This window comes from Pyxicephalus adspersus, chromosome 11 (genome assembly GCF_032062135.1).
Source record: "Pyxicephalus adspersus chromosome 11, UCB_Pads_2.0, whole genome shotgun sequence".
NCBI classification, from domain to species: domain Eukaryota; kingdom Metazoa; phylum Chordata; class Amphibia; order Anura; family Pyxicephalidae; genus Pyxicephalus; species Pyxicephalus adspersus.
The window spans coordinates 17447772-17466072 of record NC_092868.1 but is presented as its reverse complement, the minus strand read 5'-3'; the positions used below and the strand labels follow the sequence as shown (position 1 = coordinate 17466072).

The following is an 18301-nucleotide window of genomic DNA, read 5'->3' as shown; positions in this document are numbered from 1 at the left end:
TGGCACCTGAAGATGGTGGTAGAGTAAGGGGGAAGGATAGGTAGAGGAAAAAACTCAGGTGATATTTTGTGTAGGTGGTTGAGTGGGTGAGGAGTTGGTAAGTTTTATCATTATATGAGTAGAATATATAGGTTTAGTACCACATCCCTGTTATTTATCCTCAATGTCTCTTTTTTTAACCCAAATATTCTCCATTTCAATTTACCCCCTTCTAGTAATTCTGTACAAGCTCACAGGGTTCTCTCTACCCTTGGAACTTATCAGTCCGTACCAATCCCAGTAAGTGCTCTAATACACCTTACCCATAACATTATGGCTTATTTTTACATTTATCCTTACATTTTTTATTTAAAAACTCATCTGAATGTTACAAAGCATTTTTAGTTTGAATCCACCATTTCCCTAATAAACCTTGAATCACATTTATAATTTTATGCCATAATATTACAGATTACCTACCTTCCTCTTGAAGGGATTACTGGTGTATCCACTTATCCTTACCAGCAAACATTACCACAATAGTAAGTATCATCTGAATATAACTAACATATAATCTAATAAATAGATATAATTAAGTTGAATGATTGTATCAACATTGTATTAGCATACTGTCTAAACTTATTTGGACTTTTTAGTTTCCAACATATATTGGTTACTCCAAGTATTACCATTCAGAATGATGGCCTTATGCTCTAAGCTTTGTCATTTATGACTATATGTACTATGTACTGTAATTCTGATATTTACTATTTCTCATTTACTGTTTGTCTATTTTGTATTACACTAGTTTAAAATCTCCATGTACCCCTGAAGAAGCCACATGGCGAAACGTGTTGGGAGATTAGATAAACATGGTTTATGCACTGAAAAATGTTTTTTTTGTACTATATTAAGCCATATTTTGAGTTCAGTTGAGCTTTGTGTAGTTAAATTTTACTCTTTAACCAGCTTAATGTTCAGTAATATATATTGTATTATTGTCAAAAAAAGGCATCCTTTTCTGCTTATCCTATCTTTTTAAATGTTGAATCCCATAGGGCTTTGCATTCGTTATTACTACCAGAGAATACTGAACCTCTTTCTCAGTTTTACCCGATTTATTTTATTTTTCACAGACATTACAAAGCTTGGCTTATGAAATTAAATGTGTCTTATGCCTCTGTACAATTTCATTTAGATAAAAAGTTCAATATATTGTGGGATCGCCCCTAGCAATGGCTTCAGAGTATAGCAGAAATCAGACAGCAGCTTTCAAAAATGCACAGTTTAAACAGGCTCCTGCCTGTCTATTTATTTAGCAAAACAAAAAAACAATGAATAGTAGAAACCTGACTGGGCAAATGACTACCTCACTTGGTGCCCTAACACTAATATGCACTATGCCAACACTGTTAACTCACAGTTCTGTAATGCTGTTTGTACTCTGGCTTCCCCGGAGCTCTGTTCCCATCTCATGCCTGGCATCCACTGGCTTCCTTCTCAGCCTCTCTGATCAACACCTGCCTACAATAGAGTGGCTGATTCTCTTCCCTCAACCAGCTGATCAGTTCCTCCTCTGGAACACTTAGGACTCTCTCTCACAGGGCAGCCCTCTCTGGCTCTCTCAGCCTGGAATTCACTCTGGCTCTCTCTCAGATTGGCATCCCTCTGGCTCTCTCAGCCTGGAATCCTCTCTGGCTCTCTCTCAGCCTGGAATCCTCTCTGGCTCTCTCTCAGCCTGGAATCCACTCTGGCTCTCTGTCAGCCTGGAATCCACTCTGGCTCTCTCTCAGCCTGGAATCCACTCTGGCTCTCTCTCAGCCTGGCATCCCTCTGGCTGATTACTTCCTCCTCTGTCAGCCTCTTGCTGAGCACAACTTCTCAGCCTCCTGCTGAGCACACCTTCGCACCCTCTTGCTGAGCACACCTCTCTAACTCTCCATATTAACCCAGTCAGGATTGGGTTGGGCTGGCTCCAGGGCCCTAAAGAACCAGGTTTCTTCCTGGAAACATATTCAAAATATCCTCACTTTCATTTCCCTGGAGCCTTTTTAACACTTTTCTGACCTTTTCTACCCTACCTAGGGACAATCTGTCACAATATACATTTTAAAGTGATTGTTTAGTTACATTCCTATAGGTTGTAAACAACATATATATAGACAGGATTGGCAGATTGTGCCACCTCTACCTATTGTAAGGGTTACCTATTACTTGGCAACATACCAGCAAGGGTTTTTATTAAACAGGTCGATGTCTGACACCTGGTAACCATAACCTACTAAAGTTTTTGCTGTCTGTTAGAGAAATACTAAAAATGTGTAAAGAACCTAACCCTTCAAAAGTCTTAGCGCTTTAAAAATCTCCATATTCTATATGGGGTGAAGGGAAACTTGTTTGACAGAGCTGGTTATGACAGTTTGTTTAAAAAATTTACTACACTGTCCTGTGCTTTCTGTCTTAACGTACTTTGGAGCTAAAATTTCATCAGATCATCTGTGCAGCGTGTTGGTTAGAGTGTTGGATCGAGCCGAGTTCCTCTGATGATTTGGCGCAGGTTTTTGAAAGTCTACAGCATTTTACAAGTTACAGACCAGTCTTTCTGGACCCTTTTAACATGGGGAAAACCCGTTGAACTTACCTTCAGGTGTTCAGGGAACCCCCCATGTAATTATTTTATCCACGGCTCACAGTAGATGTGGTGGTCATTGGGAAAAATGCCTCTTACGTTGCTGGCCAGTGGGAAGAATGTCACCCTTACATATGGCTAAAAAGATGCTTGGTTTCAGTTGACTTTAACTCTATGGCCCTAATTTATTAAAGTTCTCCAAGGCTGGGGAGAATACACTTGCTAGAGGTACTAGAGGGCAGATATGTGCCATACAGGTTGCTGGTCTCAGTGCTATAATTCAAAGGAATTGCAGTGTGGCTGTTCCAGCAGTCCATCCCGGAATTTCCCCACTGCTGGAGAAGAGTCCAGGTGCAGTAAGTTTTGTTGTTGTTTTTTTTTTTTCTCTCAATAAAACTAAAACCCTGATGCATCCAGTCCTGCTATTTGCCTAACATTTGTCAAGCTAACTCCCACAATATATATATATATATATATATATATATACACACACCACATCTGAATAAATTGGTGGTAAGAAAAGTAACTTGCTGTATTAACAAATGTTACAAAGACAACCATTTCCACAATTCTTCAAATATTAACACATCATTTCTAATATATATTGTTATATTTTCTCTATGCATTATTCATTTTGGTGAAAAAGTAAATAAATACACCAACAGAGAGACCAATGAACAAAAAAGTGTCTGTCTCATATTTGCAGTGTATCCCATTCAATGAGCCACACAGCTTATGTGTCAAAGCAATAACACCAGTGTAATGCTTCATTAAGTTATACTGTGTGCTTTTTAACAGTGTATGTAGTGCTAGAAGAACCATTAAAGTATAAGCCCAGTATTGATTTTCATCCAAAATTTGACACTTTTATATAGAATGGTAAAATGTATAAACATATACATATTAATAAACATAGTAAGTTATTATTATAATATATAATTTATATTTTCTGTTATACCTGTAGTGTATTTGAAGTATTCTGTTCAGTGGGAAATGCTCAAATGTTGGTGACTAGACTTCATTGCTTATCTGACTGTACAGCTAATAATGTATGATTTTACAAAAACAAATTTGTAACAGGATAGAATATATGATGCCTGATTTGCAGGGTAGTTGGCATCATCCACCTCTATTTTCCCTGAAAAGGGATTCAAGGTCCTGGGTAAGGCTGTTAGCAATTGTGTTGCTGCAGAATTGCAGCTTTTTATTTGGGATTCAGGCCTTGAATATCCTTGAAGCAATGGGTGGGCCAAGCACTCCTCTCTTTTTCCAGGCCAACAAAAAAGGATGGCTCTGGTGCACCTGGCTTTTAATAAAAAGGCACCTTTGTATCAGGGGAGTTGCAGCTTAAAGCCAGGTGTGGCTCAGACAGAAAGGCTGTGTGAAACCTGTCAGCTGGGAGTAGGTCCCTACAGTTTTGGCGACTCTATAAAGAGTGTCAGAAAGCGAAAAGGCTTAAATTTGTGTGTGTGTGTGTGTGTGTGAGGGGGGGGGGTTCATGCTGTGAATTTTGCTCTGTTTTTGGAGTCTTTTATGAAAAAAAAAATAGAACAGGGGTTTCAAAAACCTCTCTGCAGTGAGTGTGTTTAAATGCTAATCTCCTAATATATATATATATATATATATATTTAAAGGTACTGCAGGAAGACAGTTTGGACACAAAGGAACTTAGGTGATAGCTTGACTCTTGAGTCATTCTAGTAAAGCAGCGCTTATTACAGATTTAAAGCAAGGGAACTCAGTTCACTTGATCTCTGAATCCCCCTTTTTTTAAATAGGAACAAATTCCTCATCCTATGGGAGCCAGTTGCCCCTAAGGCTTTTGATACACTGCTACTCTTTCTTTTTTCCAAAAAAATTTTATTGTGAAAAAACATTAAGGTTCATACAAAATATAAAACAATCGTACAGTATGGGTCAAAGTTAAAACCAAAAATACATGTAAAGTGCAATAATAATACCATAAACAGGATCTTGTATAACCAAATGGAACCTGAGTATTTTAATTTTTCTTTTTTTGTAAAACAAAGGAAGGATATATAGAAAGGATGGAGAGAAAAAGGAGGGGGGGGGGGGGGGGACAAATCCGATCAGCTACAAAAATCTACTCACATTGGATATCATATCTTCCATATGATAGATATCAGTTACCCTTCTCAACCAGTGACTTGCAGTCGGGGGAGAGGTGCTCTTCCAGCAAGCAGGTATACACGCTTTAGCAGCATTCAATAGATGTCTCAAAAGGGAATTCTTGTACACCTTGCGCAAGAAGTCAGAGACATGAAGAAGTGCCAAGGCTGGTTTGGCTTTGATATCAACATCAACAAGTTTAGGGATAATTCCAGCCACTGAATTCCAATAAAATTGCAAATTGGGCCACTCCCAAAAAATATGCAGCAGCCTGTCCTGAGCTATACCACATCTCCAGCAAATGCCGTCAGTATGTGGAAAGAGCTTGGCAAGCCGATCAGGTGTCCTGTACCAGCGGGTAGCCAGCTTGTAGTTAGTCTCCTGATATTTATTACATATAGATGCCTTATGACAAAAGTGCAGCATCATGTCTTTTTGTTCGTCTGAGAAGCGCATGTTCAGTTCAGCCTCCCACTTAGACACAAATGGGGGGGATTCAGGGCATCTATGGTTAGCCGAGTCTGGTATGCATATGAAAGTGTGACCCCCCCCCGGAGCGTTTGGAAATACACTGGTTCTCCTTCTGCCTATTGTCAATGAGAAAATAATGATTTTATAGATGTACAAACCGAGTCTTTGTTTCCATCAGAATATATTTTAAATTCATTGGAAACATTAAAAATAATTTAAATATCACCCCAACCTTTTACTTCTATATGTACCTTTAATAACCTTTCAGCAAAGCTGCATGTGTAGAGTTTGTGAATAATGTTTTGTCTCAACTAATATTTCCTTTGAAACCATATAGTTGTAAAATCCATAGTGAAAATTTCTCCTAAAGGACAAATGGAGATGCATTGATTCTTAGCACACAGGGGCCCTGAAAAAAATGAATACCACATATTAAATCTACTTACTTGGTAGTTTGCTGAGTTCATTCATAAATTTGTCTTTCATGTCTGAGAAGACATTATGCTTGGTAGATACATCTGTGCCATTTTGGTGGGACTCTGGAAAGTCTGTTGCATGCGTCTGCTCAGATGCCAACTCGACAGATCTACGCTCCTGGCTCATTGTAGAGCTGTGAAAGAAAAAAGAAATAACAATTGAAATAAAATTGATTAAAAAATGTATGGCTTAAAACAATCAAACTAAAATTCCACTTTGAAAATTTCCATTCAAGCAGGTTTTTTTTCGCAGTCCTGGCTGCCCCTGAGAATGCTAGGAATTAATGAACTCCCATGCACCTGCGTGGGAGTTAGGCCAATCCAGCCAAGTCAATCAAGATAATGGTTCAGAAGATCAGGAAAAAGAGAAAAAAAGATGGCAGAGCCTGTGATGGTACAAAAACAGATGAGTGTATTTAAACAAAAACAGGCAGGTAAAGTTATTTTATTTCATAAGGGACATGGAGAAAATGCTACAACTCTGATCCAGCTGCTAACTGTAAATGGGAAAAACACCAGACCTACACTCCCTAGAAGCCCACAAAGAGGCTATTTGACCATATTATATTATCTTGTATTTATATATTGTCTGCATTTTACAAAGCAATTTATAAGTCCAATGCTGTGGAAAAACAATCCCTAAATGTTTCCCACAAAATGTTTATACAAAAAGTATGTGGTCTTAAATATGGTGTTGTGAAGTCAATGGAACCAAGAGGAAATTATGTTAGGACTCACCAAACATGCTCTAAAATAGGTGCGCAAAAGTCTATGCAGCTGAAGGAGATATTCACAATCATTATTTAACCATTAGCTACTGGATTTTTCACTAGTTCAACATCTGCACTTTGTGACTTAGAATAGAATAACATCTATAACAGTTTCATTCTGCATGACTTGACTTCTGGTGACTTGACTGTATTTTACCATTTGCCACTTACCAATTTGCCATTTACCAATGCCACTTTAAATTTCTAAAAAGCTTAATTTTGTTTTGCAACCTGATCTATGGAAGTCAGAGTCATTCTCATTTTCTGTGCTAGCTAGAACCTATTGTATGGAAACATTTAAACAAATGTAAATAAAAAGTTAATTAAAAGCCTAGGTTTTTGTAAAGCATGTATGGGTACTGAACGTATGCAACTGGAAATACTAGTATTTCAAAAGATATCAAACCTGAGTATACAAAGCTGTTTTCTTATCACAGTATGGAATGGCAGGTACTGCTCAGTATGAAATGGGATGCATGCTAATTTTTCAACTCAGAACATACATTTTCCAGAGAGTCAAAAAAAATCTATTCCAGAAATTAAGATTTTTGAAAATTCAAACCTCAGATTCAAATGCTTGCTTTTGTTGATGCTGAGTTCCAGTGCAGCCCTCCAGATGGACTTTCCCTGGCTTAGCATGAATGCCTGCTGCAGGAATTCAGTGTTATCATTGGTGGTGGTAGTAAGAGCCTTCCTCTGAGTGGTTTGTCATGGAGACCTGTTTTGAGAAACATGCCATGGATAGCGTAAATTGTGTTACGCGTTAGAGCAGTGTGATGGCCGTGAAGCTGCTCAAACTTGCGCTGAACAGCAGTCAGGGACTGAAAAACTTCTTGCCAAGCGGCAATTCTGCAACACTGCTCCAATTTTCTCCCAGGAATTATATTAAATCCTGTGCTCCTCTATTAACAACAAATTAAATACATGGATTCCAAGATTCTTTGGACATTCCAGGTTCCTATGTTATTGGTAATATTCAATTCTTTGTAACTTTAACTATACTGGTTCCAACTCTCATCCAAGCCCTTGACTGGGAATAAAGCCCCTAACTTATCAGAAGTTACTGTAACTGGTTACTGTACTTTTTTCTTTGCATATTTAATGCTTTAAGGCATGGCAACAATTTCAAAAATAACTCCTTTGGCAACTTACTATCTCTCTATATCTATATGCTGATGGCCTAAAGTCTCTCCGAACGATACCTAGAACGAAATAGATAAGTGTAGTGACTTTTGGGACACCCTGTATAGCTGAGATATAGGGTTTAAAAGACAGGACTACACCATACAGGGGGACACACAGAAATCCAACAAACTTGGAAGTATTGAAAACTAAGGGACCACATTGCTAGAACAGAGAAAAGAGTAGGATATACAGCCTGATGAAGAAGTGAGACTTTTCTCTTGAACTGAACTTTAGGCAGAATTGGAAAGTCCCAATATTCTTGTATATACATTTATCCAGGTCATTCTAAAGCTCTTGGCGAGTGATCCCTGGCTCTTGGACATTTCTTCTGAATATTTTTTTGACTTCTCTGTCAGAAACCTTGTGAGGAGCACCTGGTCTTGCCAGTTTAGGATGAAGTGATATTCTTTCGGATTCCAGATTGTGACCCCAGTGGTGCTCACTGGAACATTTGGAAGCATTCATTGTAACCAATGCCATCATGTAATACCTTGGTAATGAGAAACCTTTTTATAGGCTATCAATTAGGACTAAACAAGCTGATATTAGTTTGCACTGATAGGTAGAAGGATTGCTTTCTAAATACTAACAGGTTTCAGCATGTTTCTTGGCTTTCCATGCCTTTTTGCCCTTTTTTTCATGTGGTCAAAACATATTTCCTGTGCAATTCCACTTTATTACACATACCTTAATTTATGGATGTATTGTTTTGATTTTTTTTTTGTATGTATGGATTATTGGATTGTTACTTGGATTGAGTAAAACCTTGATGTGTTCAATACTTATTTTATTTGCTATATAATAAAATCTGTGTGCATTAAACACAGACACTGTGTTTGCTTATTGCCAGAGTTAACTGCGAGGTATCATTATTTCATGTTGTATGTTATAAGTAAGTCAGGGTTGCTGCTGTTACTACTGTCACACAAAGTAGTAAGCAGGCATTTCATTAGGTCAGGTTTAGAGTCTCTTAGCACTTGGGATTTAAGGAGTTTTCCTATTTGTAAATTTACCAAAACACATAAATGTATGGGACTTTATCAGTGATAATTTGAAAAAAGATAATATTAATAATAATGCCTTAACAATTATTAAAGATTTATTTTTAGAAAGACTTCTTGAGCTGTAATAGTTAAAGGAAGCCGCGGCTGACAAAGGCATGACATTTGCATAGAAGTGGCATTCAAGTAAAAGGTAAAGAATATCTATTAAAAATATTTTTATGGGTGGGATTTGGGCTCCTACTTAAGCATGGGGAGCATTACTTAACTTGATTATTCTCTAGTCTAAAACTCCATTTACTGTTTTTACCCTGGCAAAGGTTAAATGGCATTTTAGTTCTGCCCTCTGGGGCCTATGGATTGTTGGATCCCTGTCCAGAACCTATGATTCAGGAAGGCTTTTAGTGAAGATTTATGAGAGTTCATCTGTGACTAACACAGGCTTTACCTTTACTTGATAATGCTGGATGGAAGAAAAACTGTATATTATTTATTAGCAAAAAAGAAAAATGACCTGCCCATTGCAATATGATCAGCTGGGCAAGGCCCATATTGAAATATTGATATGATGTTCATGGCTTTTCGTGTCTAAGCTTCTCAGCAGTCATATATTTATCCACAGTCTGTAACAAATAATGTGTTTAATTTTATCTACAAGACTCCTACTATTACAGCAGGCAAAGCTTCATTACACCAGTTTATTTTTGGATAGTTAAAGTCCCTTAGATGTATATCTGTCTGCTACCAGACTTCCAGGCACAAACCTGTCAACAAAACACTATGCCACAGCTGCTGCTCTCTGAAAAAGGAGGATTTTATACTTAGGTGCTTAAAAGAAACCAGAAAGTCAATAACATAATTAACATATTGTTCAAATTAGTAACCCAAAACCCAGGAAGTGTAGCCAATACTGACTAGATGTCATGGATAATGGGGGAGGGGAGGAAAACTGAAGGATAAATACAAGGGACTAGGCCTTCAAGGGCTAAGGAGAAGGAAACAGTCACACCCTACAGACACCCTAACCTAGCCCTGACTCCTGTCAGTATGAATATCCCCTGACGGATACTGGAACCTAGGCCCTAGTTGCCCTGAATTGCCCTAGGAATAGTGACTGGGCTTGAGACTACTGGTTCCTTCCCTGATGAAAGAACCAGCCTAGTAACTAGAGGCCTAGTAACAACAATAGAACAACAAAACACCAAAAGCAGTTCAACTTATCCTAAATAGCAAATGGAGGAGCAGGAACCCTGAAGAAGACAACACACCAGCTCTTCCACATCCCAGAAAAGAATATCAACCGCATAGCATGAAGTGTGAGGCCAGACTAAATGGAGGAGCAGTAATGACCACCAGCTGCAGCTGATACAAGGGATGTGGTCATTACAAACAACAACAACACAGAAACAAGAAAAAACAAAGAGACTAACTGATAACCTCACATGCAGCTTGTCTCACAGATCTTCTAATCTCAGACACGGAAGGGACCGTGACATTAGAATACAGGACCAGAAGCACATTCTGTTCCCCCCCCCCCCCCCAACTTATAGATGTGATGTAGATTAAAGACAAATTGGAGTTTTGGGATAAAATTTCAAACATCATGAATCTGTTCATCACAAGGCGCAAATTCTGAAGCAGATCTACAATGCCCTGTGTAGCCTTTGACCCTGGTTAAAGCCTCACACCAGCCAAAAGGGTGTGTCTAACCCAGGCCCTACTTACAAAAAGAGGGGCCAAAACTGCTACGTGTGTCATCAACAACTTTGATTGCCAACTGATGGCTAATAATCTTTGCTGTCTTTTTTGTTTCCTTGTGTGGGGGGTGGTATTTTAGTGATTTTTATATAGTCCCAGGTATCTGCCTTAATTTTTGTGTAAGGAGGGACCGGGGTTCACTAGAAGGTGCTTGAAGGGACTGGGGGCACTACTGAGAGTGGGAACCGTGGACCATGCTTCTGTAATGTATGTGGAAATGACATGGAATAGCTAGTGGGGAGCTACCTTAGCCTTAGCACCAAGCACTCTCTAGCCCTTGAATAACTGGGAGCACCATGTGTTTTTATTTATGTGTGTGTGTGGGGGGGAGTGCATAACATGTGAGATTGTAGTCACTGGGAATCACATTGGGAATGTCCTTAAGGATGGACACATATGTCAGGGGCTGTGCAGGGGCTGTGGAGGGACTGGAGGCCAGTACAGCAGCATGGCAGGCTGTGTGGAGAGACACTTTTCCCATCCATTCTTGCACTCAACTTAAATGACATCCCTTACTTCCCGGCAAGTTCTTGTTTTGAAATGAGGGGCCTAAGGCTGCACAGCTGTGCTCAGGAGAGACCCTGTTTTTCAATAACACCCCATGATGCCAACTTGAACAATAAATTGATGTTCTGCACCCACTGCCACACTGCAAACAAACCTGGCTAAGTGTTATGGTTTCTGCCAATATCTGCTTCCCTGCTGGTGGCACTAAATACCTGGATACAATGAACTTTCACTGGCTACCAGCAGATGGTCACATTTAGGACAAACTCGTTATGCACTCAGCTGGGAGCTCCCTATTTAAGGTTCAGCCCTTCCCTGGCTCCTCACCAGATCCTCGGTGTAATTTGGCCTTTTCCCTGCTGTGCGCTCTGGCCCTGTTCCTGGTTCCTGTCCTAAGACTTGTTGATCCTGACCTGCCATTTACCAGACTTGAGTTTCTTGGTACCTTTGTGTTCATATTAGTTTGTTAGTGTTATTTAGGTATATTTTTTATCTATTTATCTGCATAAATATGGAAATTATATCCTCTATCAATGCATATAGATATTCAATTAAAGAAGGTTCATGCACAAATAATAGCTAGTCATTCAAACAGTTTAATTAAGAAACAAGGTAAGACAAAGTACACAGCAATATTGTCAGATATTTAAACACTTAGGAACTTCAATCAATGTTACATATATATCACATGGACATAAAGTTATTAGTAGTAACCCCTGTAATAATCTAGTAACTAAGTAATACACAATACATCAAATAACATAGAATGCAATTCAAGATAATAGTAATAGCTACCTGTATGGATGTTGATGGGTACTCCATGAGCCTGATTCCCTAAGAAGACTAACTCCCATCATTCTAGTTCCCCTTTTATATTTTTTTAAGTCCTGTTAGGTAACATTGGGACTCCTTGATTGGTTAGTGGGTGTGATTGGTACAATGACCATCAGTTGGCACCCACCCCACTAGATTGGGATTGGTTACTGTTGTTTGATGGACCTCCCAACTAAATTTGATATAAAAAATCTCCAGCTGGAATCTATGTTTAGGGGTCTATAAATGTTCAGCTGGGTCATCACCCCAGTCCATCTGTTCACTTACACCTCCATCTCCTGTTTCCTCAATTGAATGGACTTATTGCCCTTTGAAGGCCTTATTGGTGGTCTGTTTGTTCTGGGAAAATAGTTCTTGTCTCCTGGCAGCTGTTGTATCACTTGTGTGTTACTCTGTGACGTCCTACACTTGGAGACCCCCTAGGAAGCCCCTATGGCCAGATCAAGATAACACAGGTTTCATGTTAAAACACAACATTTCTGTACTGTACTGTTTCATGCTAGTTAGATACAGTCTAATTATTAGGACCCACACATACCTAGTCATACATCTATGAATACATCTATATATTTATACATATATATACCTCTATATACATTTACATATTCATAAACAATCTTGAGGTGCAACACCACATTTATAAGTGCTTGAAATGTAAACACGGTAAAAACACAGGTAAATGTGGCACAGACATTTTCCAGTGTTTTCCACTGGTTTAAAGGCAAGCTTTAAAACTCTAGTAAAAGTGCATAAAAATGCATATAAACGCGGTAGGATTGTTTACACGTTTTTTTAAAACCATCAGTGTAGACCCAGCCTTAAACCAGACAACCCTTTTTATTCTAAACTGATTTTAGGCTACATTTAGATATTAAAGAGATCACTGTTGATTTTTTTGTTTATAGAAAAATCAATAAAGGAAAGCTGTTTTTTATTTTGGCAAATTGGTAGTGTATTGTGTGAATTATATTAAACTTCATATAAAAAACATTATTTGAATAAATTAGTATAGTAACAGATCATTAGCTAGTCCCTCCCCAATGGGTTAGCAGTAGGGTGTAGGACCTATATGTTACATATATACATATATATATATATATATATATATATATATATATATATATATACTAAATATATCCCTTACTTGATTAGAAATTGAACAATAAAAGAGCAGTAACATCTCGTAACCTGACAAATTTCGCCTGTTGGCTTCCTCAGGGGATCTGCGAGCCGCATACATTAACTGTACATAGTAGTAATATACATGAGCGTGATTCATAAATGACACTGGGGAACGCATTTTTTGTTGAGTTAGATCTTACACTTGTTTTTTACTAATTTTTGAGTGGTAAATCCAGAAATGCCAAAAATCCCAGTTTTTTGCTATCACATCCAGTTTTTATGATACAGGGTACCCTCCATTTGTGTAAAAAAACATACAAATTTTACAATCAATGAAAAAATAATGAAATAACTTGAATGTACTGTTTATTTAAATTTCTTTTGTTAATACAAAGGATTTATTGTTACTCTATGACATTTTCTTTACTTCTTTACTGTAAAACATTTGAAAATTAATCGGGTAAGCGGTGAAGGTAAAAATTTACACTTATAGCTTTTCGACTTCTGACTTTGTCCTGATGAAATGTTCATCTTTGATGAGCTGCCGAATCAGTGGACCATTAAACACATCGGCCTTTTTTTTTTCAAATGACAGGCTAGGAATGCCTTTTTGCTAGAACTTGTATGGGTCAAAATGAGTCATAACACTGCGCGCTACCCATATTTACTTCTCTCGAGACAAAGCCATGACTGCCTATGAGCGTCAGTATGCCAGTTGCTACCATTCAGTGAACAACCTGCGATATAACTCTCTGTGAATTACATAACACCTCCTCTCAGCACTATCCTATTAGGCACTCGACTCTTCTCAGTAAGGTAAAGGGAGGTAAATTTTTATTTACTTCATCTAATTGCTTTTGTATTTTAGTATTAAATAAATATTTTATTTAATACTAAAATACAAGTGATCAGGGGAGCAGAGCTGTCAGCATAGTAAAGCTCCGCTGATTGCTCTGCTCCCTGATTGGCTTAGGAAAGGGAAACCCTGATGATGCTTGAGCTGTCATCAGGGTTTCCTATTTCTCAGCCAATCACAGAGCAGTAGAGGTATGAATGGAGATGGTATCTCCATTCAACCTCTATTGCCCTCGCATTGCCTGCGGTTACAGCTAATTGAAGGCACCTGCTTTCAATTAGCTGTGACCGCAAAGTTCCCACGGTCCAGGAATCCCACAATGACATTATGATTCATAATGTCATTGTCGGATAACCTGTAAAAAATAAAAAAAGAACAAGTTTAAAATAAAAAAAACACATACCAAATAAATAATTTAAGAAAAAAAAAAACTGGAATTTTTGCAGTCGATTCCCGGGTTTTTTTCGGGTCGGGTCTACCCGAATTCAAACAGCCATATTCGGGTCGAATATAGGGACAACCCAAATTTGAACATCAACACTATCCCTAAGTATTGAAGCGATTTAGTTTCCCAACACAAATCAAAATTTTCTTTTATAGATTTTATTTGGGTCTCTGGAATGTTAATGTTAAGAGCTTGAGATTTTAACCAATTAACCTGAAGACCCGAAATTACGGCAAATTTATTCAATAATTTAAAGACATTAGGTAATGTAATATGATGGGAAGAAATATATAACAATATGTCGTTGGCAAAAAGAGCACATTTATGTTCCCTCATTTTGCATTATATACCTTTAATATCTTGGTGTTCTCTAATTACAATTGCTAACAGCTCTTACAAGAGCAAATAATAGGGAGATAAGGGACATCCCTGTCGTGTTCCTCTCTTAATACTAATGTGAGATGAAAGAAGTCCGCCTAATGAAATGTTTGCCACAGGTTTATTATAAAGGGCTTTTAAAATATTTAGAAAATATTTGCCCAAGTCCATCATTTATAGAACTTTAAACATATATGACCAAGATACGCTTTCAAAAGCTTTTTGCAGATCTAAAGCTAGCAACATGGCTTCTCTTTTACTACCACCATCCCATTATTTTCCAATAATGAGATCAAGTCTATTGTACCTCTTGTTTGGTCTGATGCTTGTCTGCCTAGCATAAATCCCACCTGGTCCTGGTGAATATATGTTCCCAGAAAGGAGCTTAAACGATTGCAAGTATTTTAGTCATCAATTTCTATTTGCAATTTGAAATTGATCTATAATTGGACACATCAGTACTATCTTTACCCGGTTTCGGAATTACACTTATATACGCACGGTTAGATTCCATAGGAAGGGAATTTCTATCTCGTAAAGAGTTAAAATACAAAACCAAATGTGAAGTTAATTGAGATGTAAAGGTTCTATAGTAAGTGTATGAAAACCCATCTGGACCAGGAGCACTACTATTTTTTAACCCTTTAAGTGCTCTAACAACTTCATCTCCTGTTATTGGTTTTTCCATAACCTGGACACGATCAGGATTAAGTCTAGGGACATGAAGGGTATTAAAAAAAGATTCCATAACCCCCAAAAATACCCCATTTTGTTTCCCATAAAGAGAGATTGGAAATCTTCGAAGGCTGATGCAATCTTCTCTTGATTATGAGAAATCTTTCCATCTTTTAATTTATTTTGGGCAAACTAAAATTCTTTGGTCCTGGATTTAATCACTCCAAGTATAATACTTATGGGACGCCCATCTTAAAGATTTATCTGCTTTAGTTGTAAGTAATAAATTTAATTCAGTTTGTAATAAATCAGTTTGAGGGTGATGATCCATTGTAGGATTAGATTTATGTTGCTTTTGTACAGTGTGATATTTCTTAAATTTAGAGTCTATAAGCTTATCCGGACTCGTTTTTTGTCGGGCCCCATTTTAATTAGCTCACCTCTAATATATGCTTTATGCACTTCCCAGTTATTAGCTGGGGAGGTATTCCCGGGTAAATTCATTTCAAAGTAATCTCAAATCAAATTTCCAATCTCAGTCTGGGTTCCTTGTTCTGGTATTATTCTCTCATTAATTCTCCATTGCGTTCTAGTACGCGTACCTTGTATGCCTGAACTATTACTGGGTCATGGTCAGGAAAACTGGGGGAATCTTTGCATTTAGAACTACAGGGATCAATCTAGAATGCAAAAAGATATGGTCGATCCATGAGTATTGCTTATGTGCCATAGAATAATATGTATAATCCCTTTCAGATGGGTTAACCTCTCGCCAGATATCTATCAGATCATTTTGTTTCAATAAAGTAGCAAACCTATAAGAGAGAGCAATATTTAGGTATACTTGTTTTATCCAGCCTATGATCCAATGCCAGGTTTGAGTCTCCTAGCAATATAAGTGTCCCTTGTGTAAACGAGTTAATCTTTGATATCAAACCCACAAAAAATTCAATTTGGCCCTCATTGGGGGCATAGTAAGTAACTACTGTAATTAATTGACCCTCTATTAACCCCCGTATTAGTAAATATTACCTCTACCTCTACCTTCCGGGTCTTGATTGACATCTTGTAGTGAAAAATTCAATTTTTTAGCAAAACACAGCATTACCCCACATTTTTTCCTGTCAGATGATTCATGAATCAAATGTTGAAAAAAATAATCCTGGTATGGAGTTATGGGGGAAATGTGTTTCTTGTAGTGCAAGTATATCAACTTTTAAATAGTTGTAGTATTGAAATGCATTCACCCATTTAATTGGGGAGTTGAAACCTTGCACATTATGTGTTAGGATCACCAAAGGTTGCAATTGTTTTTGTTCACTCGTCATACAATAGTATTATACAGTAGCTTAGGGACCCCGGAATAAAGGAAAAATTATAAAAATTACCAGTACCAGACAAAATAAATACTTCACACAATACAAAAAAAAAACAGGCAAAAAAGATATAACAAAATAAACTAAAACAATCTAAAAACTGTATTAGAAAAACGAAAAAATAGGGCAATCTGCCCCCCCCAGTCTCCCATTGTGAAGCCAGGAGGGTATGAACGGCCTGATAACCACAAGCCTTAGGGACATATTTTTGTCCAAAGTGTTTGGGGGGAATCCAGATATTAAAATAATTTTATACAACCTAGCAAAAATAGACACCCAATATCTCAGAGAATACTTACTGTGGGATATTTAACCTCTCAAATATTATTATTTCCCCCCATTTTCTTTCTTCTTTCCTTTTCTTCTTGAACTATTATTTAACTGCTTTTTTAGAACCTGGGTCAATTTTTTGCCATAAAGGGTATAATGATATTCGATCATATGTCCTCCTCTTTCTTCCCATCGTCTTAATCGTACTTCCTCCTCCATCTTTTGTTATTCTTCCATTTTATTATGTGCATTTTTTTTATATTTATTTATACTTTTTGTAAAAAATCCAGGCCCTGATTAGGCAATCATGGACATGGACGACTAGGCTGTAACTAAAACAATTACAAGTGTTCACATTCATGGACTTCTGGAGAACTAGCTATCAGTCAGTTAATGTGGATAGATATTAGTGCCTTAATGTTTTGGGGGTTTATAGATCTACAGAAAGGGCACACATGAAAATGTTAGCAAGAACATTAAAATTATAGAACCTAATCATAGTTTGTAGTAGATGTAAAACCCAATTGTTACATCATATTTAAGCTTCAACAAGGTGATATCTGTAAGAAAATATTAGTTAGTGATACTTATAGGTGCTTGTTTAGGAACCTACTAATATGGGGTTACAATACCTTTTCTTCTACAATTTTAAAAAGGACAGTGAAAAAGTAACAGAGGCTGTTTTGAGCCTTTGTGCTTTTCACAATTAGGCTTTCTAAGAGCCCCATGCTTCCATTCAGTCTTGATCGCCGCATTGATCAAGACATAAAGGGGAGTTACTTCACCCTTTTTAAAAAAAACAAAACAAAAGGGTGCTGCTGTTAAAAAAAATATTTTTTACTTTATATAAAAGGGTCATCTACCCTTTTATCAAAAGTAAAAAATCTAAGTTTAGGTCCACTTTAAGATACTAAATGCTCAACTGATTAAAAGGTTGACTGATCATGACATAATTAGTACCATGGCATCACAAAGCATGTAAAATTAGTTGTGATGTATTAAGTATATACAAGAATCAAGCTAACAAACATTTAATATGTATATGCCATGCGTATGAATGTTTGACATGAAAAAATGAGCGGACAATTTTTGCTTAATCACTTTACAGAGTAATACACATTTCTGCCCTGATGCAAAAATTGTGTAAAACTGTGATTCAAGTTTCACATGTGACCAATTTCATGTTACAAGGCTTCATTGCAATATCTGATACATATAGTCACATGGGCCAATTATTACCTATCAGCCATCTTCTTCCCTATATACGGCATTGTAATAGGTGAGCAGAAAAGGTTAGGGATGGTGATTCCTACAGAGAAAACATGGTGTGCAGCCAAGGCCACATTTGCCTTTAGGCTTAATATTCTGTAGTTGACAGTAACAGTATAGCAGTCAATATAATTATTGCCAACACATTTCTTTGCCATCAAAAACACATA

The 18301-nt window shown here is 37.4% G+C and overlaps 1 protein-coding gene across 2 annotated transcripts in view; it reads right to left on the bottom strand.

Annotated features, from left to right (window-relative positions):
* Nucleotides 1–18301, bottom strand: part of LOC140341415 (synaptotagmin-A-like) — a 206234-nt gene that overhangs the window by 97816 nt on the left and 90117 nt on the right. For both annotated transcript variants that reach the window (XM_072427167.1, XM_072427168.1), the window contains exon 2: nt 5656–5819. In XM_072427167.1, coding sequence (XP_072283268.1) covers nt 5656–5819 — 164 coding nt within the window. The remainder of the gene's footprint in view (nt 1–5655; nt 5820–18301) is intronic.